The sequence below is a fragment of the Platalea leucorodia genome, assembly GCF_965183815.1.
Source record: "Platalea leucorodia genome assembly, chromosome: 7".
NCBI classification, from domain to species: domain Eukaryota; kingdom Metazoa; phylum Chordata; class Aves; order Pelecaniformes; family Threskiornithidae; genus Platalea; species Platalea leucorodia.
In genome coordinates this window covers 41280165-41304627 of record NC_138829.1, presented here as the reverse complement: position 1 = coordinate 41304627, position 24463 = coordinate 41280165, and the positions used below count along the sequence as shown (strand labels likewise).

The following is a 24463-nucleotide window of genomic DNA, read 5'->3' as shown; positions in this document are numbered from 1 at the left end:
CCCCAACAGCGAGGCATGCACCGTACTCCTCATTCTTCACTGCCTTTCCAGTAGTGTGGATAGGATAAAAAATAGGGAAAAAATGCTACCAAACCTAGATGCACATCTTAAACCATGGTTAAGTATTATGCTGTATTACCTACAGGCTGAAGAAATATATGTGACTGTGATTTGGTACCAAGGAACAGAGAAACCAGTTTTTCTTTTAAGCACTGGTTCCAGCTCCAAGTTTTTAAAGATCATGATCCAAATCATCAAAATAACTCCACTGAGAAGTCAGAAAAACTACAAGGTTCTATTGATTTGGGGGTTTGTCTGTATGTGTTTAAGGGTCACATTTTGAAGGAAAGCTATTTGAAATACCTGTATTCTGAGTTTTCTGATTAAAAATCAGGGACAAGAATTGCTTCTTCTAAACTTGCCTTCCATCCAAGATATTCTCTGCAGCCATGAGAGCTAGAAAACTGAGATTCTTATTGAGTCATGTGGCTCCAGGAGATGATGTAGAAAAGAAAAATCCTAATTTCTTGATGTTATTTCTCTAGAAGCAGCTTTCTTTTATTATTAAACTGAAACCATGAGGAAGATAACTTCCAGGTTTTTTGATTACTTGAGGAGGGGAGAAGGGAAGCTAGAACTCTCTTTAGAGCCCCTGTCTTCAAAATCAAGAAGGCACAGAAGTTACTTTAAGTACATAAACTCAGTCAATTTGTTTAGCTTTTTAGGTTTTGTCTACAGAGCAAAGTTACTGTGTGATATACTACAGAATTTATTTAATTTACAGTACTTATTTTGCAAGAAGACTCCTGTGAATGATGGTACCATATTTTAAGTAGATCTTTATTCTGCTTATCTTGGTATAGTTTGAAATTACCTTAATTAGGCTAAGATGAAAAAATGTATTTCAGAATAAGCGCACACCAAAGTTATTTGGAAGTATTGACTTCATTCTCAGCCTGCATCCTGTCTTCACATGAATCAGCTTTCAGGTACAGAGAAACTATCATTTGAACTGTGCAGGTCTTTCTGTGTGTCTCCTTAATCCATTTGTAAAAGTATTTTAAAAAATTGTATACTCTATTTATTTTGGGGCAGATGTAGATGAAGACAGGGCCTTTGATGAAACTAGAAAGTGACACCAAGTTGAAATGGCAAGAGGCACTGATTTAAATACACCCTCTATGAGCACACCTTAGCTCAGGCAGTATGCCTCAAAGCTCCTCAGAGCTTTTGATCTGTTGTTGCAGTTTGTAATGTAAAAGAAAATCAGAGGAGCTTTGAGTAAGTTAGGACAAGACCGTGGTTGGTTTTCAAGGCTTTGCCTTAAAACAGTTTCTGATTCTGGGTGAACATTTTTTAGACAAAACCATTGGTTGTAGTCACCTGATCCAAATGATTGAGCTAGCAGTGAGTTACTTCTCATTAGCTGAGCTATCGTCTGGCTTAAGCTAGCACCTTCTAGTTTGTGATTAACGTGTGCAAAAAGTGGATACCTAGTTAATTACTATGTCTCAGATGAAAAGCAGCTACACATTAGTCCCTGGTAATTTAATTGCTTTCACTTGTGAATCTGTTCCCATACTTACTTTTGTAAGTAATTTTATTGATTAAGGGGTGGGATTAGGGTTGGGCTTTTGGTGCATGATACCCTTCTCATGAATATTGCACATTATATCTTGCTATCTTTGCTTTGTTTAATTCCCTCATCATTTGTGAACTACAGTAAAATAGAATTAAAGACTCCAAGGACGTACACAAAAAAAAAATCCTTTGAAAGTAAGAACTCTGCTTACCATCATCTGGAAATCTCTTTATTCTCAAACCTTCTGTGATTTAGCCTGGGGCTTAATTCACTGTACAGTACTGATCAAGAAAATAAGCTTGAGTCATGTTTGATTCTAGTTTTTGCACCTCTTAGAACAAAAAAACATTGAAGAGAGTAACATTGCCTGGCTTATTTGGCTCTAGAGATACATCATTTATGACATCATTGATGTAACTGCAGGAACTTCTCATCTGTGTCTGACTTTTCAGGCCTGATATCTCTATCACACTCAACTGAACCAGGTCCACATTTATGAGGGACAAGCAATAGACGAACACATAGGCACTCACATTAAAAATTAAATTAAATTGGAAGAAAAAAAGAAGAAAAGAAAAGAAAAAGTAGATGATCAAACCCCATGCTTATTCCCTTGCCAGTAGTCTAGGAGAATCCCTTCAGCCTCATCGCAGTCAGGGAATACCCTCCACCTGTCCCACACACCGCAGACAAATTGATCGGTGTAAGTATTTTCACAAGGTCCCCTGTCTCATTTCCAGTTTCACAGTCAGTGGATCTTAGGGTCATAAGCTGCACTGGAAAAATTTAAGTCAGTATATGCAGAGTATTAAATCAATTATACCATCCTGAGCAGTGGCAGAAGTGGAGCTCTTTCCTGTGTCTGCTGGCCGGCACCTTGAATGCTTGTTTTTATTTGTGGCCTCACCACAGAATTGTGTGTTCGTGAGTAAGCCAGTTCATCACTCTATCTCCAAGTCTTTCAGCTGTAAAATGCAATGCTGCCTGCTCACCAGAGACTTAATTAGGGCCCACCAGCACTTTGGTTAGAGTCAATGGCAAAAGAGGCTTTTGACCTCACTGAGGGTTAATATTAGGATCTTAGTATCTGTAAGGCACTTTAAGAAACTCAGATGAGAGGTGAAGTAATGTAATAAGGAACAAAAAAAAAATCACTGAACGTTGAGCTTGCTGAGTTTTCATTGCACATGGCCTGTCTGTAGATGCAGCACAATATAAAGAAGTAATTACTTAACTTTTTCAGAATGGGGCTGTAGTGGGAAAAATAAATGCTACGGAGATCTGCTTTTTATACACAAAATATGTACAAGTAGCAACTTTATGATCATTTTGTTACAGCTCTTAAAATGAGCCAGTGCGCTAGGCTTCCACCTGGTTCCTGAGGTTTTTTTTGCTTATCTTGCATGCACGTATTAAATGCCTCTCTGCGAACAGGCAAAATGCTAACCTACCACTGGCAGCTTCTCTCTGGTTTTGGGAGAGCTGGGGATCTGCTAACCAGGCCCATTTCAGAGCAAAGCCCATTGTTTAGTAACTACTGTCAGGGACTCGGCGACCATGCAGGAAGATACTGATGTATTTGCAGCCTTACGGGTTTTAATTTTTTTCTGCATTTCACCTTACCTGCAATCTTTCAGTTACCAATCTCCAAAAAGCTCAGCTAATCAACAGCTGGAAGTAAATGAATAACGAGATGCACCCAAACCAGAAAAGCAGGCTGAATTCGGAGGAAATTTTAATTTTAAGTGTATGTCTTGGACTGCTACCAGAAGCCCTTTAGAATGTCATTGTTCTTTGGGGGAAATTTGGATGTGGACAAAAAGACCATTAATAAAGGCTGTCAAAACATCTGTTAAAAATCTGCAAGTTACAAAATATGCATTAAAAAGATAATTAAATATAGATGGTACATTTTAAAGGTCTTCATTTTCTAGTTTGTAGAAATTTTCATGGGGTAGGATTAGGCCAGGTATACCACTGGAATTTTTAAGTTAAAAAAGGAGAAACAAAGACAAAGACCAACCATTCCCCCCACTCCCCTCTCCCTTTCCCAGTCCCTAGTTAGAGTGTGCAGGAACAAGAAGATTTCCCTCTCTGGAGAGAGGAGGAGAAAAATGGCAGTTGTGAGTGAGAAAAAAAGCACATTGCTCTTCTGTTGAACTGATAGGAATGCAGAAGACCTCTGCCCTTCTTTCTTTTCTAGGGGAACAACCGCCTCCTCTGCTTAAGACCCAGTGTGCGTCTGCTCCTTTCCAACTATTCCTAGCTGGAAAATAAGAATGTAATTTCCCTCTTTTTTTCTTGGCTGAAAGTTTTTAACTCTGCTGGCTGGGAGGTCTGCCCCAGGCTGACTCTTTGCACCTGTGCTGGGTGCTGGGGTAGTGCTGGACCTGCTGCCCTCCCTGCTCCTCCCAGGGGACATGCACTCTGCTGCAGGTAGCTCAGCCCTTGGGTGAACCACCCACAGGTGGCTTTACCTGTGAATATTCATGGGCATTTGAATCAACTTCTTGACTAAGGACACCCTGCCACTTTGAGATGTAATCCCCAAAAAAGCTACTTGAAATAAAACCAGTTAGGGTACCTGTCCTCATATCTCCTTACTGTTGGTTTTTGAATTTTGGGGAATGTATTTTTCTGTTCTGAATTTGTATTTTGTGGGTTTGTGATTATGACTGCTGTCTGAAAAACCAAGCTTGGCTCACTGACAGTGTAGGTCTGATTCTGCATTAGCGATTGTTTCTATGCCTGTGTGTGTACAAAGTCCCTGAACTGTACAGGGATCTCGGGCAGCAGGTCCTTGTGAGGGACCAGCCCGCCTGGCGTTATAAAGGAAACGGTGAAGTGCGTTTCAGGCAAAATAAACACAATACAGGGTGTGCTTAAAATGGAGGTGACATACAGTTCACTTTTTGTTCTAATTGACAATATTTTGGGAAGACTGTGGCCTGCAAACTCACTGAGCTAACATCATATCAAGGAGAAGGGGGAAATGTCCAAACTGAATGCTCTTTAAGTAAATCTGATTTCTAACCCGACTGCAGCCCAGAAAGGACCAGATGGGGTCATCATTCCCAATAACTACTGTGACTTCTGCCTCGGAGGCTCCAATATGAACAAAAAAAGTGGCCGGCCTGAGGAACTTGTATCGTGCTCAGACTGTGGGCGCTCTGGTAGGTGACTCCTTCTTGCAACTTTCTTGTACAAAGGCATTTGTTTGATTTGTTTTTTGCTCTTTCTGAAGATTTTGAAGAAAGGCAGCACATTTGGGAGGGAATGGAAGACAAGGTCTTACCTCTTGTCTGTGTTTGTGGGAAAGGATGACTGGGAAATATTCTGTCATAAAACCCATTGTTGGATTCACATTTTTAAGCTAATGGGGTCCTACGAAATAATAAAGTTTTCATGTATTTATCGGCTTCTGTGAACGTTGGTACATGTACTAGTTGTTCTTCAAATGGAAGGAGAAAATCCTATGACAACGTTAAAGAATGGGCTCTGTCTTCAAATGCTGCAATTACAACTATAAATTACTTACAAGATTTATGAAAGTTGCATGACAAGCATTTCCATTCATTACACATTTCATGCATTTCTTCATCCAAAAAAGAAAGAGGGAGGAAATTACAGGGTAGGGATGGGGGTAGCTGTCAAGAATTATCCTCTTACAAGATGACTATCATTAATTTTGTTTAAAGAGGTTTTTATTTCTCCATTTTCTTCCCTTCTCTCTTTTTAAATGTAGGCAATTGTGTCTTTCCCATTCTGAGTTGTCTTTATTTCTGGATTGTTGTTTTCTTCCTTCCTTCCTTTCTTTTTTTTTTTTTTTCCCCTTTCTTTCTCTTTTTTTGGGAAATTTTATCCCAGCTGAGCAGTTATTTATAGCTCGCATGGGAGGTGGTGGCAGTGGTAGAGGGAATGGGAAACCTTTAACAACTGCATATTCCAGCTTTGGTCCAAGTTTCCAGTTGTGATGTTTCTGGACAGGGGTGATACTAGTGGTGATAAGACCATCATATGGAAATCTGAAAACCAAAGAGACCTTGAAATTCAATATCGCTGCTGCTGCTTCTGTACTGTAGTCATTGAAAGATGTCTGTTAACGTGATGGCTGAAATGCAGTGTGGAGTGTTCTCGTGCTGAGGGAATGGCCTTTTTATGCTACCGCTGAAATTCATAGTAAGCCTCTTACCACATTCAGTGGGAGCAGGACTAGACTCTCACTGAGAAATTGCCTTCTGCAGTTGTTGTGACCTTTGAAGATATTCTGAAGTGATACTGACTGGTCACCAGAGGACTGATGGCAACCCCTTCGGTTTTCTCCAGGGGCGTCCTTACAAATGCTGTGCAGTCAAGGGCATGGACCTTTTAGTGTATACGTGTTTGCTTCTTAATAACTGAAGGGGGAAGCGCATGTGGTCTGTGGTGCCATCTTGGAAGATCATTGCCCTCCCCCTGATTGTTATAGTTCAATATAACTCATTTCAGCATTGTCCTGATACGGCACAGTGAGATGGATCCACATTTTTTTGCTATTTAAACATTGCTATGGTGATTATATCAAAATGTAACACAAAAGCATTAATTCCCTTGATTCCTTAGTGTGATAGAAGAAGTAGATCGGCATGTAACCTAAATTGTGCAAAATCAGTTCCATTAAATGCTATCCTTGTACAAATTCTGACCCACCTGGGTCGTTCATAGGGGTCTGCAATGGTGTGACTGATGTGTGATGAAAGTGATTAAGGTACAACCACACACTAATCTGTAAACTAAAACAATGAAACCTCTTTGGTGGCTGCCATCTTTCTCTTTCTTGATAATGGAGAACATTTTCATTATACTGAAAGAGAGGTCATGGAAATTATATTGTTTCTTCCCTTCACAAAGTCAGTAAAATCACATCTCTACAAGATGGTTCATCTGCCAATTATTTTGTTATATCCATTTTCCTTTTGTGAACAGGATTTAATTCTTCGTGTCTCAAGCAATGCAGTGTACTTGCTATATGGCTGATTCCTGTAGCTGGAGCGGGGACCAAACAGTTGGTTACTTAATACCATGCTACTCTTTCTGAATAATAAAATAGCCGTTCCCTAAAATCTCACACTTTCATTTTCCTGGGGCACAAGAGACATCTTTTTCTCTACCTTTCCTGAAAAGAGAATTTGAAGGCTATACTATTACTCACATAACATATTTGATTGAGGGAGAAAATAAACCTCACTTTCACAGGTTTCAGTATTTGACTTCTCTTTTTAAGAGTCTTCTTTTTTGTTGTTGTTGTTGTTGCTGCTATTGATGTCCTGTGTGGAGAATTTCCTGTTCCATATTGAAAGTTGGATTGACTCGCACACATTTGAACTTTTCAGTGTTCCCCAAGACAGGTCACTTCTCATCTTAGTGGTTTTAGTTGTTGAACTGTATATATTTGTTTTGGGTTTTCTTATTTTTGAAGGAGATGCCATGAAATTGGAATAAAAGCATTTGTTTAGGTTACTTTCACTTAGTCTTCAAAATGTATTTCGTTTTGTCTACAGAGGAGGCTCTTTAGGATCAGGTGAAGGACAGGGATACAAAATAGTCCTGAGGTTGATGAGCTATCTAGTGTTCTATAGCAGTAAATTTGTGACAGTTGATGCCAGTCTGAAGGACAGTCATTGTGCTTAGAGCTAACGGTGTCTAATTACTCATACGGTCTAAAAAATCTTTTAAAATTGATCTAAGTAGTCACAAGGAAATATTTTAATGTCTTTTGAAGAGAGGAAAACACGATTAACCCTTTCGCTGCCATAGCTATGGGCACCTGTGTTGTTTGTAGATTTTTTTTCCTTTGAAAGAGAAACTGATCCTTTTTTATTTTTCTTACTGCAGTTCTACCGAGCTATGTTGTTGAGGTGCGCGAGCACACACAAGCATACACCTATGAGCTCGATAGTCTGAATTGTTTAATAATAATGATGATTAAAAAAATTATGATGATGATGCCTGTTGCTTAACCCATGTGCTGATATATTCATCATACATGTCAGCTCATTTGGGAAGAGAAGGCAGGAGGGACGAAGCAACGCCAGCACGCACTACGGAGGACTTGTTCGGTTCCACGTCAGAAAGCGACACCTCGACCTTTCATGGCTTTGACGAGGATGATGCAGAAGAGCCTCTCTCAAGCCGAGGAGGTGGCTGTGGTGGCAGCTCTCCCTCTGCAGACAAAAAGGGCGGCTGCTAAAATAACTAAAAAGACACAAAAGCTCTGAGCGATTTGCTGTCCTTTTTACTACTAGGATTATTATTATTATTACCTTTTGCTTTTTTTAATTTTAGGTCCTTGGGTTTTTGGTTTTTAGTTTTGTTTTTTGGGGGTTTTTTGTTATTTTTGTTGTTTTTCCTGTGGGGTGTACACTGAAAGCACAAGCGTTTAAAGCTCTTGACAACTACTTTGAAGAGACAGAAGGTTTTGATTTTCCTGTTATTTTTTTCATTTTAATTTGTTTTTCTCCCACCTCCCCCCCTTCTCCTTCTCTCTGGAAACGTAAAAGGTGGATTTAATATTTTTTTTTAATAGTGAGCAGAGTTGATTTTCTTGTCTATTAATATATATATCGGCAAACCATGAAAAATACAGATGGGTTGGAGAGCAGAAAGCAAACCCAAATAGGTTTTTTTAATTATTATTATTATTTATATATTCTATATATTATTAGAAAAACTACTTTTTAAATAAAAATACAAAAAAAAAAAAAAAAGCAATGGATGTCTACTTGATAATAGAACTGTTTCTAGAGAACCACTGTGGGCGGACTCTATCGGAGGACAAGAAAACCCTTGATGTGATGGCTTCTGCGTTTTGAGATTTTGCACTTACTGTAGCATGTGGAGTTTGGCTCTTCTTGTACACCTGCTACGCTTGTCTTTAACAGCCTGAAAATACAAGCAACACCATTGAAGACCATGACCTTGGGGAACACGTTTCCATCCCTCCTTTGGACACCTTTACACTCAATAGATCTCTTCCTCCCTGCACCCCTTCATGTCTTCCTCACTCCGTTCTGCTTTTTTTTTCTTTTCCTTCACCTTTCACTTCATGGACAGCAATTTCCAAGCATAGGGACGGAATATGAATGACAAGTCATAGACGTCAAAAACAAAACAGATGGAGGAGCAGAATCATGGAAGAAATTATATGGAAAAATACCTCACCTGTACTTTTCTTTCCATTTTTAAATTTTAATTCACAGCATTTTTTCCTGTGTCACCCAGTTTTTTCTCTCTGTAGTGTCTTGTGAGACACTTTGTTTGCTTTTCAATAGCTTCTCTTGAATTAAACCAAAGCAATACTCATTAAAGTTCCAAGGGCAATGGAGAAGAGAGTGACTCCCTTCCCAGCGACTTTCCCAGAAAGGAGGAAACATGCAGCAGGATTTGAAAGGTATGTCTGAGCTGAAATGTCTTTCACTCAATTTGAAATCTCTGTGCCCTGGATTTTCAACAGACCCTTGACTGAGCTTTATTATAGGAGTAAGTCCCGTGGATTAAATTGTGTTATGAGTATGCGCCACATTCACACCCCTGGTGAAGCTAATGGAGGTTCTGTGGGAGGAGGATCCAGCCTCATGTACAGTCAGAAGTGATTCAAAAGGAATCAGTGTGTAGGTTACATTTTGCTGTCCTAATGCAGGCAAAAATCTCCCTGGAGCGGGGGCAAGATTAGGTTCTAAGGATGTACTTTTACTGATGTGTATAATGCCAAACAGGGTGAAATCATGACCTCATTTAAATCAGAGGCAAAATAGACATTTATCTGGGCAATGCCTAATCCTTAAACTGGAGCTGTGTGTTTTTGATACCAGAATAAAAATCTCAGCCTCGCAATGAAGACTTTGGATATATATTGCTCTAATGCATGAATGAAGCCTACCCAAATGGATTCAATTTCTCCTGTTTCTTTTGCTGGGGTAGCACAATGCTGTCTGTGAGAGCTCTTTCAACTTCCCCCCCCCCCCCCAACCTCAAAAAAAAAAAAAGAGAAAGGATCCAGTCTCTAGTTTTTTATTGTTCACTTTAGACATGGAATAAGCAGAGGACAGATTCTGCTTTTAGGTACGTGGGCGTAAATCCAGAATACTGCTACTGATGTCTAGGTTACACTAATAATCTGCCTTCAGAATGGTGTTACAAAATGTTACAAAATACCTCTCTGTGTTTATACCACAGGACAGTGCATGCCAGAGCCATGCACACCTGCCAGGCGAAAGCCTTGTTTAAGCTTTCCCCATATTGGTAATGCTTTTCTGTTGCTATTCTGTTCCTGCTGGTGTATTATAATTGATCCAGTGTCAAATCAATGATATTTTGACTTAACTCTGTCAATGAGGAGTGTACTTTAACTGATAAAAACATTCATTCCTTCCACAACCAGTCCTTTTTTCTCTGAAAGAACACAAGATGAATTTATAATATTTTGCCACTCGTCCATACATACTAAAAGCTCAAACTTCAGATGGTTTCTAGGAGTGAGGCACAGACATATAGGTGTCTGCTTTTCCAAAATCCCTGAAAGAGTTAGGATAGTTTGCATATCTGTATCATTTTATATATATGTGTGTGTGTATAGGTAAACATATATCAGAAATGTATGTACAGAGACACATACACACATATGGGTAATGCAGACATCATTAAAATAAAGAGCAACAGAAGTCAAGACAGAAGACGCTTCCCAACCAAGAATGGGTGGAACCAGCCCTTGTGTGAGACACTGTACGCTCACTTCTTCCATACTGACCTTACTGTAAGGAAAGAGTAATATCAGTAAAGTCCAGTGGATTTTGCCTAAATTTATGCTAATGTAACTGAGAGCAGAATCTGGTCCAGAAGTAGGAGTTGTTCCCTGTTAGCAAAAAAATACCGCAAACCTGAAATGTTATAGAATTCAAAAAATGAAGTTCAAATTGAGTTTTTCTGCTACTCCTGCCCTTCAAGCCCTGCACTTACATTTGTGGTATTAGTATTATATTCTTTCCCATTAAAAAAATTTTTTTTTCTTTCTCTTGCTACTCTTTGATGTGCCCATGTGAACAACAGGGAAAATAGAAAGGGAGAAAGTACCTAGAAATGAGCCAAATCCACAGTAAGCAAACAACATGATTTCTTGCATCCATCTTTCATCTACTACTTGTATCCATGTAGCAGTCATGTCAGACAGATTAGAAGGTTAAGAAAAGAGTTTTACTTTTACCCAGTGTTCCTCAAAATACGATCAGAGTATGCTTTGACAGGGAAAGGCTCACAGGAGTAATGGAGACCTGAATTGTCAAGGACTTGAGGAGAGTTTAGTTTTCATTTGTCTGCCTTTTACTGCCTGAGAGCTGTAGGCTTGACACACTTGGAACCAGCTGCACCTGGCCACTGGTGCAGGGATGGCAGCACAGAGCTCAGCATTTTTTAAGCGCTCTATTTACCCAGCTTCTTGCGTGCTGTTGCGGCCCATCCTGAGCTCCATGCTGCTGTGCTAACTATAGTCCTCACAGCACCTGAGCTAGCTAGCTGAAGCCCCAGGTACGTCTTTCTGAAGAACTCCAGTCACTGCATCAACTGCAGAATAGCCATACTCTAAATACAATTTTTTCCAAGTGGAGTCCTTACCATTGTCTTTTGTGAACCATGCCTAACACATTCTGGGCTCTTCTGGAATACAAACAATAATCAGATGCCCGTAATTCATTAAGTCTTGATTTAGTTTCACAAATGCAGTTACTTTAACAATGCATACAGTCTTAATCCTTTCGCAACCTAACCACCCATCTTTGTGAAAACCGGGTAGCGCAGTACCCTCAGAAAGAAGCCACAACGGCTCACAGAGTGCATAAAAATTGCCAGCTGACATTTATTACAGATAGTATAGAAAAATATCCATCACTGTTATTTATACCATTAACGTCTGTATGGATGGTCACTGGTTCAATCTAGTCCTGAGAGAGGAAGGAAGGTAAAATAAATTCATCGTTATTGAGAGCAGAGTAGTCTTTGGATTCCTCAAGATGTCTTATTAGACTGAGATAACCAACATGGGTTTAGTCCAGCAGGCTGAGCAGTGTGGTACTGACCATAGGGAGGCATCAATCACAGGGAGGAAATTAAGATGTAGAGATGGAAGCTAAAAGAGTACTTGTTTAAGCTAGGCTGTAAAGTAGTGTTAACAGTGAATATTGAATGGAGCATTGACATGGAAATGAAATATTCTCAGGCTGGGTACGGCCGGAGTGAAGGCTGGGAACAGGGAAAGAGGGTTGGTAGATCATAAGTTAAAGATGAAAGCAAAGCAAAGGGGCTGCTACATGAGACCCTCTCAGATGGATGAGGGGAAGGTGTTAATGAGGCAGAAAATATATAGAAGGAGATTTCATAAGTGCAATGAAAAATAAAAAAAAGAGGAGTCTGACACTAGCATAGACAGGTCAGAAATGACACATAAGTCCCAAACCAAACTAGGAAGGCATAAAGAGAGTTTTCAGTGTGAATTCCGGGTTGTACCTAAAAAATACAGTCATCTTCGAAATCAGAAAGGAATGTGATGCTCTGCATTCCCCAGTGATTTCAGCAGTTCAATGAGACGTGCTGTTCTGAGCTTCATAAGAAGATCTTTGAAGGTGCAGTCCTTCAACTAATCACAAGCCTGGCTTTTTCAGTCCTCCTCCAAAGACATCCTTCTTATTAGAGGAAGGTTAGCACAAGGCTGTCCAAAGATTCTCCTGAAACACATGCTCCCACAAAAACCATGTACCAAAATAAGACAACTCCGATGTGAAATGTGAATAAAGGGATGGTTCATTTCAGGTCCTAAATTCAGACTTTTCTGTGTTTAATCATGTGAGCTGTCTCCTCAGGCACCTTTCTACTGCTCCATACTGAAGGATCTTAGAAAAGACACAATTTCCTGATCCATCCTCTGCAAACTCTGATTCACGGATGGGAGCAGGAGAAATAAGGAAGTGATGCGCTGCTTGAGCAGCTGATGAGTGGCAAGGAAGGCTACGTAGAGTGTGCACTGATCCTTAGCATGTTCCCTTTTGTGGCTCTTAATTAGTTGACATTTTAGCAGGGACAGACCTCAGCTCTTGCATGAAAACAGTTTAAAATTTTAAGCATGATAATATGTAGAGAGAAAATTTTAAGAAAATATGGGGTTCTGGCATAACAGTTAAAAAATAAAAGGAGACCGTGAGGCATGTGGCAGAACAGGGATGGAACTGAAATCTGTTTTCCTTCACTTTGCATCTCTTCCCTCCACCCAGGCGCCCCCCAATTTTGTGGGTTGGATATTTTTTTCTTGTGTATGTAATGGTGCTTGGAATAACATTGTACATATGTGGTAATGTCATAAATGATGAGCCTAGGGTGCTGAAACAAGGTCCAGAGAGAACTTTGCCACTGGCTTCAGAAGGATTAGCACTGGGCTTTCTTAGCTATTGCTTTTATTGAATGAAATCTCACTGTTAATACGCTTGCTAGTATGGTGTAGACAAGCTCCGAGATGGCCATTTGTTTCAGCAGAATATGTTATTAGAATCCCCTCCCCGTATTGTTTTGCCTTTGAGCTTTTACATTAGTTATTCATTTTGAGTTCCAGTTTGCCATTTTACAGACCTCAGCTTAGGCTCTTGATTGAAGACAGAGACTCAGTTTGCTGCCTGCTGATGCATGGAGCAAACGAGAGCTGCACCCAGAGAATCGTTGAGTCTGGACTGTACCGGGTCACCACTGTGTTCTCTCCTGCCTGCTTGGCCTTTCTTTGGTTAATGCTTCCAATCGGATTTTGAGATGCGCCCGAAAATTATGATTCAAATACCATCAAACTATGGAGCTTTCAAAGCCTGGCTCCTTATGCAATTTGCCTCTTCCCCATGGCAAGCAGTTTTACTGAATCAATTCCTCAAGCAAACATTGTATTGACCCCACTGGGAGTTGTCTTATTATAAAAACTGCAAAATCTGCCCAGTGTGTTTTGTGCTGCAACATATGTAGATGTTTCCAATAAACACCCATTTCTTATTCTCCGTGATTTTTTCTTATTTATATAAAATTTGTAGCTATGAGTATATGTAAATTATGAGGCACATGCATGTGTTCATGCTGGCATGGGGTTGTTTTGACAAACCCTCACAGTGCAGGAATGTAGCCAGGCTGAATTTTTGCTGACTGAGCCATTACAATAAACCCTACCAACCTTTGTTCTCTTTGCCAGATATCTATCAGGGCTGAAAAAACCCCAACCTGTATAAATACCATAGAATACTGAAATTGGGTCGGAACTATTTTCATGTCCCTGTCTGTATTTCCATGAGTGTTAAGTTGCCAATTTCAGAGAAGACAAGTTGTAATAACATTTAGAAAAAAACCCCAGCTGTTGCGATTTCAAGTTCTGATACCCCTGTTAAGGGGATGCTGCCAGTTCATATCTTTGACTTATCCTTTTGGTCACTGGCATCTCCTAAGATTTTGGACCTTTGCGTTGTCCAGAACTGATATGAGAGGGGTGGGGAAGACATGGGGGGAGGCACTTGCATTTTGTGGAAATAAAGAGATGATTTTATTGGCTGTCTAATACTTCTCAGGAGCTTAGCAGTATGCAACTTAGTCCATTCACGGATTAAATGCCATGCAAAATGCAGTCTTCCACTTATTTCCAGAAGTTATCACATTGCTGCCACCCTATGTGTATCGTTCAGACTTCTAAAAATGTCTTTTGTGCAGCGCTGCATATACTTGTGGCTCTGTACAAATAATTAGTAATATAGCAATGTAATCAGAGCAGGATTTCATAAGCAAAGGTCTTAACCTCTAGTGAAGAGACGGCTATCTAAGCTGAATGATGAAGGTTACTTAATGATGTTCACAGTAAGAAAGACTGACAGCGTTCGGTGCCTTTCTTTTGGATGTGCTCCTTGATATCCTATTTGTTTGCTTTGTATTTACTTATGGCTCCCATGGTCAGTTGAAACTGAGTCTGTCAAGCTATATTTTCAAAGAACTAGAACGCAAACAGTGTTGGAAGGTTGGTTTATGCTGCTTCTGTTTTTTTCTGAACGCTTGCTTTTGTTGTCTGTTTGAGTTTGTTTAGTTTTACTTTGTATTGCCTTTCCCTCCACAGTCAGCCCTGCCCTCATGAACTCCAGCATCCTTCAAGCAAGACATTTCAGAAGAAGGCCGAGAGAAGCCAGGATGATTTGATGCCTCTCCTCTCCTTGCCCTGACCCTTCCGTACCGGTGTTTCATCTGGCACAGGAGCCTGGACTGTGGGAAGTCGTCTGCCAACTGTTGAGAGAAGTTCTGGGGATGCCCTAAGCTGGTGCAATACAAAGAAGTTTTTTAAAGTCTTGATTTCACTTTCTTTTAAGCGTGTGTATAAACCCAGGTCAAACTGGAATTGATCTACAGTAGAACTGACTGAAAAACAAACAAACTGAAAAAAGACTTAACTATTTTATTTATTTCGATATTTAAGAGAGAAAAGAAGTGCTGAAGTTGCACAGTATTTTTGTTTGAAATACATTTTACTTCAAATTTTAAATGCAATTTTGTGAAGACATGAAATTTTAAAAAGCACTTAATGTAAAATAAAGACTGAATATTTACTTTAAGGAAAAAACTTTTTTTAAATAATGAAAATAAAGATCAACTCTGCTCTCTCTCTTACTTTAAAGAAGCCATTCATACATGTGCTGGGTATCTTTGTTTTTTGCAAATTGGATGTGGTAAGTGAAGATTGTTCTGGTTTACTTTCTCCTTAATAATATTATCCTGTTAGATGCTTAAAACTTACTTTGCTGTACTGTGTTAGGCACAAATCTGAACAAAAACTGTTGAAATTGCAAAGACCAGGCTCAGTGGCTGGATTTTTTTGTTACCAGATTTTGTGGCCAGTGGAACAGACTGTCTTCTGCTGGTAGGACCGATGTGTCTCTTCTGCACAATGAAGGAGGTTTGCTCTAGAGCAACTCTGTGAAATACTTCCGCTGAAAGAGGAGTTTAAAAAAGGAAAACAACTCTGTTAATTTTAGAGTTTGGGTTTTTTTTGGTAATTCCACAGCTGATTGCGAGTTGGTTGCGAGGGAAGTATCTAAACGTTCAAGTGCTCTTGGCACAGAGCTTCCTGTTGCAGTCAAGGATGATGCCATGTGTAGAAATCTTGTGTACTTCGGCCCTTTCTTAGTGGTAGTGGACTTTGAAAAGCGTACAGGTGCACCCGCATGTCAGCAGTAAGCAAGAGGGGTTACTTAGCAGGGGAAGAATGTGAGTTCCCGCAGCTACAATCCTAAATTGTCCTGTGAGGCAGCGGTGAGGGATGTTCACATCCCGAATGCTAAGTTGTTAGTCATCTTCTCAGAGAAATGTGTTCTGCTCCGTACAAGCACTGGAGGATTTTGTCGGCTGCCAAATCTGCGCACAGTGGATAGCTCAGGACTGTTCGCTGTCATGTGTGATGCAGTCTAGTAAGGATGCAGGATAGCTTTGTGTCCTAGGAGAAGGGTATTGGACTTGGCTCTGAGATTAGCTTCTTCTCTGTAACAGGGGTGCCAGGTGTACCTATTGTACCTATTGTATAGACCCAGGGTATCGATAGAAAAAGTGGTTTTGTTAATGTGGCTTATGTTGGCTTTTGGAGTGAAAAAAGCTATGTCTATGAAAAATGCATCCTGACTAGGTGAAGCTGCCAGAGAGCCTGATCCTGCATCATGTTTCTTGCACACCTAAAACTCAAACTCACCTCATTGAGAGGTTTCCATGTGTCAGCAGCAGCAGATTTTGTCCTCTTCTCCATTCCTCTTCTCTTGCTCCTTCCCAGATTAACACATAGGGCCAAAAATAACCATGTAAGATGTCTGGTAGACCTGAGTCCTGCTCCCATTAAGTTAAATGACAAAAAAATTATGTCCTAATTGGGCTCTTTAGCAGGATGGTTTTGTTTTGTTCATTTTGTTGTTTTCTAAACTTGCAGTGGTGAACTGCCTCTAGAGAAAAAAAGAAATCAAATTTTATTTCATTAGAATATAACAAGACGCACAACTGTAATGAAGATTTGCAAACTGTAGGGTCTGTGTTCAGCTTGTGTAATATTCCTTCCAAATAAAAGTTCTGCTTCCAACGTCCCTACTGTATATTCCTCTGTAAATATTACTTTATCAAACCAATTCCACAAGGTCTTTTTTAGTGCAAATAATCTTCTTTTAAAAAGACATTGTCGAATAACATACTTGTACATATACTTTTCTAAGCTCTCCATTGTTTATAATACTCTCTTTGAAGCTTAAAATAAAACTTCCTCCTCTATCGATTTTGTTTCCCTTTTCCATTTTGTAAATTACGACTTTTGTCCCTGGATTTTGTTTTGTATTTCTTAATGAAGCATGGCATTAACCAAGAATTCTCTTCCTTTTTCTCTTTTACTTTCTTTTCTCCGTTCATTGGACTACAGAAACTGGTCCTGTTGCTTGCTATAGTGAAGGTAGGCAGGAAATAAAATACTGCTTTTGTGTAGGACTCATGTTAAGAGTGTTTCCTATCATTTGGTGATAATAGAGGATCTTCCTAAGTGTGTTTGTATTTTAATAACCTTCTCCATGAGATTATTAGAGTTGCATTAAGTCAATTTAGATTCAAAGGTGGAGTCTAAATTATATGAGAGCTTTTCGTATAGATTTTAGTGACATTGCCTTAAGGAGTCCTGACCCTACCTATGCCATTTCTAATCCAGTCACTGGAGTAACTGGAAACTGTGGTTCCCTTTGCTGCATTTGACAGTGCAGGCGTGAACCCTCCCTTTCCCTTTACACACATTAGATTAGTAGTATGGTTGTATAGGATGGAAAGAGAAAGAGGAAATACTGTTTCACATTAGATGCCATCTTTTTAGGAAACTCTGGGTGTCCTCTTCCCTAATAGGCCTGCTGTCATTTTTATGAAGCTCTGTTGCCTTTCCTCTGCCTTCCCATCAATTTCTCTGCTACCAGTAGAGGCTATAGATGGCCCTTTTTACATTGGCAGCTGCTTGTAAAATAGCAGCTGAGGTGTAGTTTTTAAGAGACCTCCTGATGTGGGTACAGATCTTTTAGAGTAGTGAATTGCCCCCCCCGCCCCCCAGCAGATTAAGTGGCAAATAAGTCCTAAAGAACATGTCAGAAATTAATCCAGTCAGGCAATAGAGGAATTGTACAGAATTGTACAGATGGGCTCCTACCTGCCTGATTTTTAACAGTTGTGTGTGACAGAGTGTGTGTCTTTGCAGCAGAGAATGAACTATTCTTGGTCTTCTTTTATAGCCTTTCCCTACAAAGTTGTATTTTTCACATGTGTAATTTTAATTTCCATTAGTGTTTTGTTTCTTCGCTCTTTCTTCAGGTGAATATTACTTGAAAACTTCACTGCTTGCCTTCAGACCTTATCTTTACCTGTGCAAGGCCTTTGGCTGATTCATTGGAGGAAGGAGGAAACCAAAAGGCAATTTAAGCTGCCTTTGCTGTCCTCAGTCACTGTGGCTCTTGGGAACCTGTTTGGGATCTGATAGAGCAGCTCATGGACTCCTTACTGGGTTGTCCTCAGCTGTTCTGTGGCTAAAAAGGTCTTTCCTTCCCTTTCACCTGTTGGGCAGTGGGGACCAGAGGCAGCTGAAAAGGTGGGGTAAGGTGCTAACCATATTTCTGAGGCGTGCTGAGAAGGTAGCTATGATGGTCTCCTTAGAGCGCATACTGGGTGATAGGATTGCTGGTTTTAAAGCCCCTCCTAGCAACTTCCGATTTCCTTCCTGCGATTTGCTCTCAGATATTCTTAGAATAATCCGAGTTGCAGGCCTACAAAACTACTTTTCCACAGGGGGCAAGTAATCTTCTTTTCCTGCCCCAAAGCAGAGAGACGAGGGAGGGTATGTGGTGACAGATCCTGAGCCCCCAGCCATTGCTGCTTTTGTTGTTCTTCTCCTAGCTCCTCTTGAGCTTTCTGCTGTACTGCATAGGACAGAGAGACCCAGACAGAGGTTGGACCGAGGGCAAAGCTGAATGCTGACAAATCAAAGAAAGGAAAGTTGAAGAAAGGAAGGAAACTGCTTGTGGCATCAGTGCACTTTTCTTGTTCAATAGGTCAGCTCCCATTCTAACTCAGTTGTCATTTTCATTGTCCCCAGTGTGATGGATGCAGAGAGCAGAGCTAGACATTTCTGCTAAGGTAACCAGGAGTGAAAGTGTACGTTGAAATTGGCCTTTATGGATGTCTGTCAACACCCTGTTTAGATGAATGGCATCCTTCCCACCACAGCAGAGCTATTGTTACAGGCTGTCAGACTCCAGAGAACAACTCTGCATAAGTCTTATTACTTTGAATGTTTTTGTGCCTTTTTTGTTTGTTTGTTTGTTTGTTTGTTTGTTTTAAGCCACAGGACTGGAAATAGAATTTTGCAGAAATTATCTGAACAGAAAAAAATACCACCGTTCCCTAAGGCCCAGAGCAGATTTATGTTATCATGCTGGTTAGGAAGGTATCTTATTTTCCTGTCTGGAGAAGGGTTCTTGCTGGTAAGAGTCAGGCATGGCAGGAGGAGGGAGTAAAAATGTCTGCCAGCATTGCGGCAGCTAACGGGTGCCCCCAAAGCCAGGTTTCCCTGGGCTGAGACTGAGCTGAAGGCCGGCAAAGCTGAGGGCTGCAATCCTGAGTTCTCTGGGTGGGCTGAAAATGGCATCGGCTTCTTTGCTTTGACCTGAACTAGAATATTGCACTGGTTTAATATTTATTCCAAACTTTTGTCTGGAATCAGGAAAAAAAATCTGGTTAAATTTGCGTCCTGGAGTTACGAGCCCTATTTGTAATCAGATCCATCAGCCTACAGCTGATAAAAAAACCCATAACCCTTTCTCTCTAAAACCAAGCTTTTAATGCTGATTAAAAATTACATAAACTTCTCTGTACCCCATCCCATCCCTGGTGTTGAAGATGGCTGAGTAGGACCTCAGCTACATAAAGCATACACAGCAGAGAACATAAGCAGTGACTGTTCCCCTTAGCTTTGGCTGGGCTTGTCCAAATTGTGGTTTAATGTGTTTAACGTCATTGTCCCTCAAAAATTATTGTAAAATTGTATTTCCTTTGCTGCACCAAAGCTGGACATTTGCCACTGTTTAGTCCTATCTTCGATTTTAATGACTTAAGATGAGAGCCATCCATCTGTGGCACCTTAATTTCACCAGTATACTTCTTAAGACCTGACTGCATTTTTTGCCGTTGCCACAAATGCTCTTGCTGTGTGTGTTAGAAACTTTTACCATATCATCTGTTATTTGGTGAAGTTTTGTCCTTGCAGCTTGTAATTCTTCATGATTCTGTGGTGTGTGCACCATGATGGGAGAAGGATGGCATTTACCTTTAAAAAAGCGCAGATTTCTGGAGCACAGTGTTGTGCCTAATATTGCCACTCAGGATATCATTAGAAACAGTTCTGTGTAATGTTGTCTAAGATAGCCGTGGTAGCTCTGAATGGCCTACAAACCACCTATGGCACTGCTATGGAAAAGGCAATACACTTTGAACATTGAAGCTGGGCGGTGGGCTGAAGCTCTTGGAACTAGTGCTGCCTGCCTGCTGCCTACTGCAGCCACTCTGGGGAGCTGCCAGAGGGGTCCTCCTTCTTTGGGATCCCAGCTGATAGATGGTACGTCTTGAGCCGGAACAGACGTAGCCTCCCTTCAATATCTTATGCTGAGTGTTTTTTTTTTTCAGAGTGGAGTTTCATTTCTTGGTGCTGTTCATCTTCCATAACCAATTCTCAGTAAGACCTTCTAGTTAATCTCTAAGTTTGCACAGGTGTTAAGAGTCATTTTTTGCCTGGCCTGAAGCCCCTTCTCATTATGTTTCTTCAGTCTTTGCTGTTAGTGTCCTGGTGTTGGTGGCTTCATTGTGGACTGCAGGAAGAGAATGAACGTGACCAAATCTTTCCGATACAGCCGCCTTTTTTGAAACAGATTAGAGATTTTAAATAATGCTGGAGAGAGTTTTGTCAAGCGTTGCTGAAGACTTAGCTTACTAATTTGAATTTTGCTCATTAGCCAACAGCCATTAACTTCTTCATATGATGATTTCAGGAGTCAGTATTGAGGCCAGCTCTCCAAGGTGAGAGGAAGTCATTGGATGGGAAATAGCTGAAAGCTGTGCTGTCACTAAAGGGGTACTTTTATTTTGGTGCCAGCGAGCCAGTGCGACATAGCTTTCAAGTTCATGTAGCACTTTGTGCGGTGGAGTTTACGTGGGGTGGTTTTAAGCCTATGTTTGAGAAAATGATTTTCTCCTGTTGGTACAGATCATAGTTGCTTCACATCAGTGCTCTGCTGGGAGTGACTTAAATGTGTTAAACAACACTGAAGTCTTTCCAGCCCTTTCTTCAGGCTCAACAACTTGTTTTACAGTGCAGTGGATTCTGCAGCTGGATCTTGGCTCAGAAATCTCATCCATTGCTGGGGTATCTGGGCCTGGGATTCTTAAAGAACAGCTCCCAGCTCTTCTCAGGTCTTTCCACACCAACTGTCTCTCTGAATGTGTCCATCAGCCTGGAGGCTTAGGGGAGTTTTTAACTATTCACAGACCCTCTCTGGGTTGAATTCAGATTGCTGTTGTACTCTTCAGACATCCAGATGGTCCAGAGCCATGTATTTCTTTACCTGGAGAAGAGGACCTCCCCTGGGTTAGGGAGCTTCATTTTCCTTGCAAAGCCAGGTCAGCTTCTTCATTAATTAGCTCTCCAAGACCCCTTCCTCACCTCCATTGAGGGTGAGATTTTATAATTACTTAGCGATCTGAAATAAAAAACTGGAGAAGAATTTCCTAAGAACATCTGCACGCATTAGATTCCTCTGTGACTGTTTACATATTTATGGATCTGGCATTATGTGAAGAAGAACTAGTCCCCATTAGGTTCAGTGCAGCTATCACTGAGAATTGCCAAACATCTCTTGGGTGATGGGATCCCACCTAACAGTGAACATCGCAGGTGACGAACACGCTCAACAGCTGTTTAAGGTGAGAGGAGTTGAGGTGCCAGAACCTGGTCAGACCAGCCTGTAGGAGAGGACTTCCCAAGCTCTTTGCCATTGACAGAACCACTGAGCAACAGTGCCGCTAGCCAATGTAGCACCCAGCTAAGAGCAGGGTCAGAAGACTCACAGATCCCCGTAGTACCATGGCAGATAATTTTCTGTCATTAAATATGATAATGTTCTATTTTTGTGTAGTCTCTGTTAAGCAATTCCTCTGGTGCTGAAAAGGAGCAGGACTAGGGAACTGTTTAATGAGGGACATTTGTGTCCACTGCCATGGAACTAGCTAATTTCTTGTTTAATCTGATGTGGTATTTATCTGCTATGAAGTATCGGTTGTGTAGGTTAAAGCAATGCTACTCACTTGTACAGGTTAAAGAATGGCCTGCACTTTGACTTGCCTAATCTGGGGCAGAAGGTCTGGTGAGCTCTGAGAAAACAGGTCGTGGATTTTAATCTGGTATTTTTTCCAGTGAAAAACAAACAAAAAAATCCTGCTGTTTTGGTGTCTCTGGCAGCGTTTTGTTGTACAGTTACTCAAAAAGGCTGTTCAAATAACTGAACTGAAAAATACCCCGGTAAGGAGAAAAGATTCTCGTTTGATATGAAATGAAATGCGTTCTCTTTTTCTCAATGAAATGACCCTTTCCCACTGCCAAGTGTGCACAGGCTTGAATGAAACATTTCATTTGTGAGTATTTTTTCCCTCTCTTAAAAACAATTCCACCGAGCTCACTTTGGAAGCAAAGTACTGCTCCAAAATGAAAGTCTCACTTCTTGTTTGTGAAACACTGGCACAAAATGTCTCACCCTTTCTGAAAAATCAGTTTCTCCCTCTGCTGCCCCTTAACCATTTCTCCCCTCCTGCATGATTTTGACTGAAGCTACTTCCTTCAAATTCACTCCTTCACTCAGATGTTTAGATTACCCTGAAATTGCATTTTTTAGAGAGTAAACTGAGACATTTCACTCCTCCCTACCGAGTGCGTACTGATGCTCTGCAGGGTGCAGTTGTAGCTCTTACTTCCCTCTTGATATTGATGTTGCTGGGACTTTGATGGGGAAGTGAAAACTGGCTGCCATATTGATGAACTCTCGATTGGCACTTAGAAATTCCCAACCAAATAAGGGGGGATAACTAACGGAGAAGGGAAAAAATCAGTAGACGATGGGATTTTTCCAGCTTCTGGCACTGCATTACAAACAATGGAGAGTGTGCGTGGAGGACACTGCCCATTCGGCAGCTGAAAGGGTTTCTTTAAATCAATGAGGGACTGAAGTAACTTGCTCCAAATTGGGTTTTTTTGTGTTTAGTTGAGTGAGGCAGTTCTACCTATGTCTGAATATACAATCACGTTAGCAACAGTGTGAATTATGCTTGTGTGGGAAAGTCTTGCATTTACAGCATGTTTGCATCGGTTATCAGCCATTTACCCATCGTATGCTGAATTTCTTTACCTGGATGATAATGTGGTTACCTCATGTAACAGCAATGAGGTCACTGCCTGTGCAACGGCATGGTGTCTTCTGCGTAGTTAAGTTTATTTAATATTAAAATGATGACGTTTAAATAATTTCTCTGGAGTTTGCCATTTGATTTGAAATTTCTGGAAACGTGCTGGCAGGAAATTAGTCTAGAGTCATTCCTTAATCTTTCTAGAAAGAAAATTTGTCCAGAGATTAGTAATACTCTCTCCTTTTTCCCTTTCACCAGCGTAAATCCAGCCTACCCGGTTTTCAATTGACGGTTACTTTTATGGGATGGCTGTTTCCTGGCCCATGGGTGAAATCACCTCTGAAGTTCTCCCCAAAGCCCTCGGTGCTTGGGGAGGACCGCAGTGGTGCAGGGGGCTTGTCTTGATGCTTTCCAAACTGACTGAGTGAACGTGGCCTGTTTTTAGTGAAGAGGTGCCCACATCACAAAGAATTGCCTCCGTCGTGCTCTCCTGCGTAATCCCAGCGGAGAAGCCCCGGTCAGAGTGCCCTGGGGAAACGATGTGTCTCATCCACTGTCGCCGCCAGCTCGGGTTAGACAAACTTTGTCAGGTCAGCGTGAAAATGCTGGAGCCAGTCTTCTTGAACACTACCTTGATAACATGGGTACGCTGGGCAGCGCTGGGCATCCCTGCAGCTGTGCTGCCGTCTGTCTGGGTGTGTTAGCAGGGCAGTTTAACACCGGGAATATTGGGGAAGTACCAGGTATTTGGACAGCAGACGTGTTCAAGCAGGTAGCAGAGTCCTTGTTCAGGTTAAAGGGAGGGGAGGAGGGCCAGAGCTGATATCTTGTTTTATGGGGGTTTTAACAAAGGTAATGCTCACGCGGAAGGCTATTCAGGCTGCGCTTTCCCTAGCATTTTAAATACCACCCCACTCCTCTCATTATAGCTGGGGATTTTGGCTCTCCCAGGGGGGAGGAGATGTTCTAAATGGGCTGGCAGGGAGGTGGATTTAATGCACTAGGAAGAACTGGCTTCACCAAGTTAAAAAGCAAAACAAAACCCAATCCTCCATTCCTATTTTTAGTGTTTATGACCAAGTATTTTTGCTTGGTTGCTCATTTTGAAAGGGTTTAGTGAGCCTGCCAGTTGATTGAAAGCTCTGTGGTGTGTGAGCTGGCCTGGCTGGGGAGCCTGCAGTGCATAGCGACGAGGTCGGAGCCCGCGCCCGAGGTTTTTTTCCACTGCAGTTTGTTGAAGGGTAACAAAAATGTCCCCCAGGCAAAGGGGATGTTAGCTTTCGAGGTTGTGGTGATTCATCTTGTCTGGATAAGCAGCCTTCCTCCCACTCCCGCATTTTCGTCTCCATCTAC

General features: G+C 41.1%; 1 protein-coding gene across 3 annotated transcripts in view; it reads left to right on the top strand.

Annotated features, from left to right (window-relative positions):
- DPF3 (double PHD fingers 3) overlaps positions 1-24463 on the top strand; it is a gene marked incomplete at both ends in the record, with an annotated part of 161878 nt that overhangs the window by 126991 nt on the left and 10424 nt on the right. For 2 of the 3 annotated variants that reach the window (XM_082317121.1, XM_082317120.1), the window contains one exon: positions 4627-4755. In XM_082317121.1, the coding sequence (XP_082173247.1) occupies positions 4627-4755 (129 nt within the window). Of the gene's footprint in view, positions 1-4626; positions 4756-7614; positions 7812-24463 lie in introns of those variants that run through there. The other variant, XM_082317122.1, reaches the window with a different exon arrangement.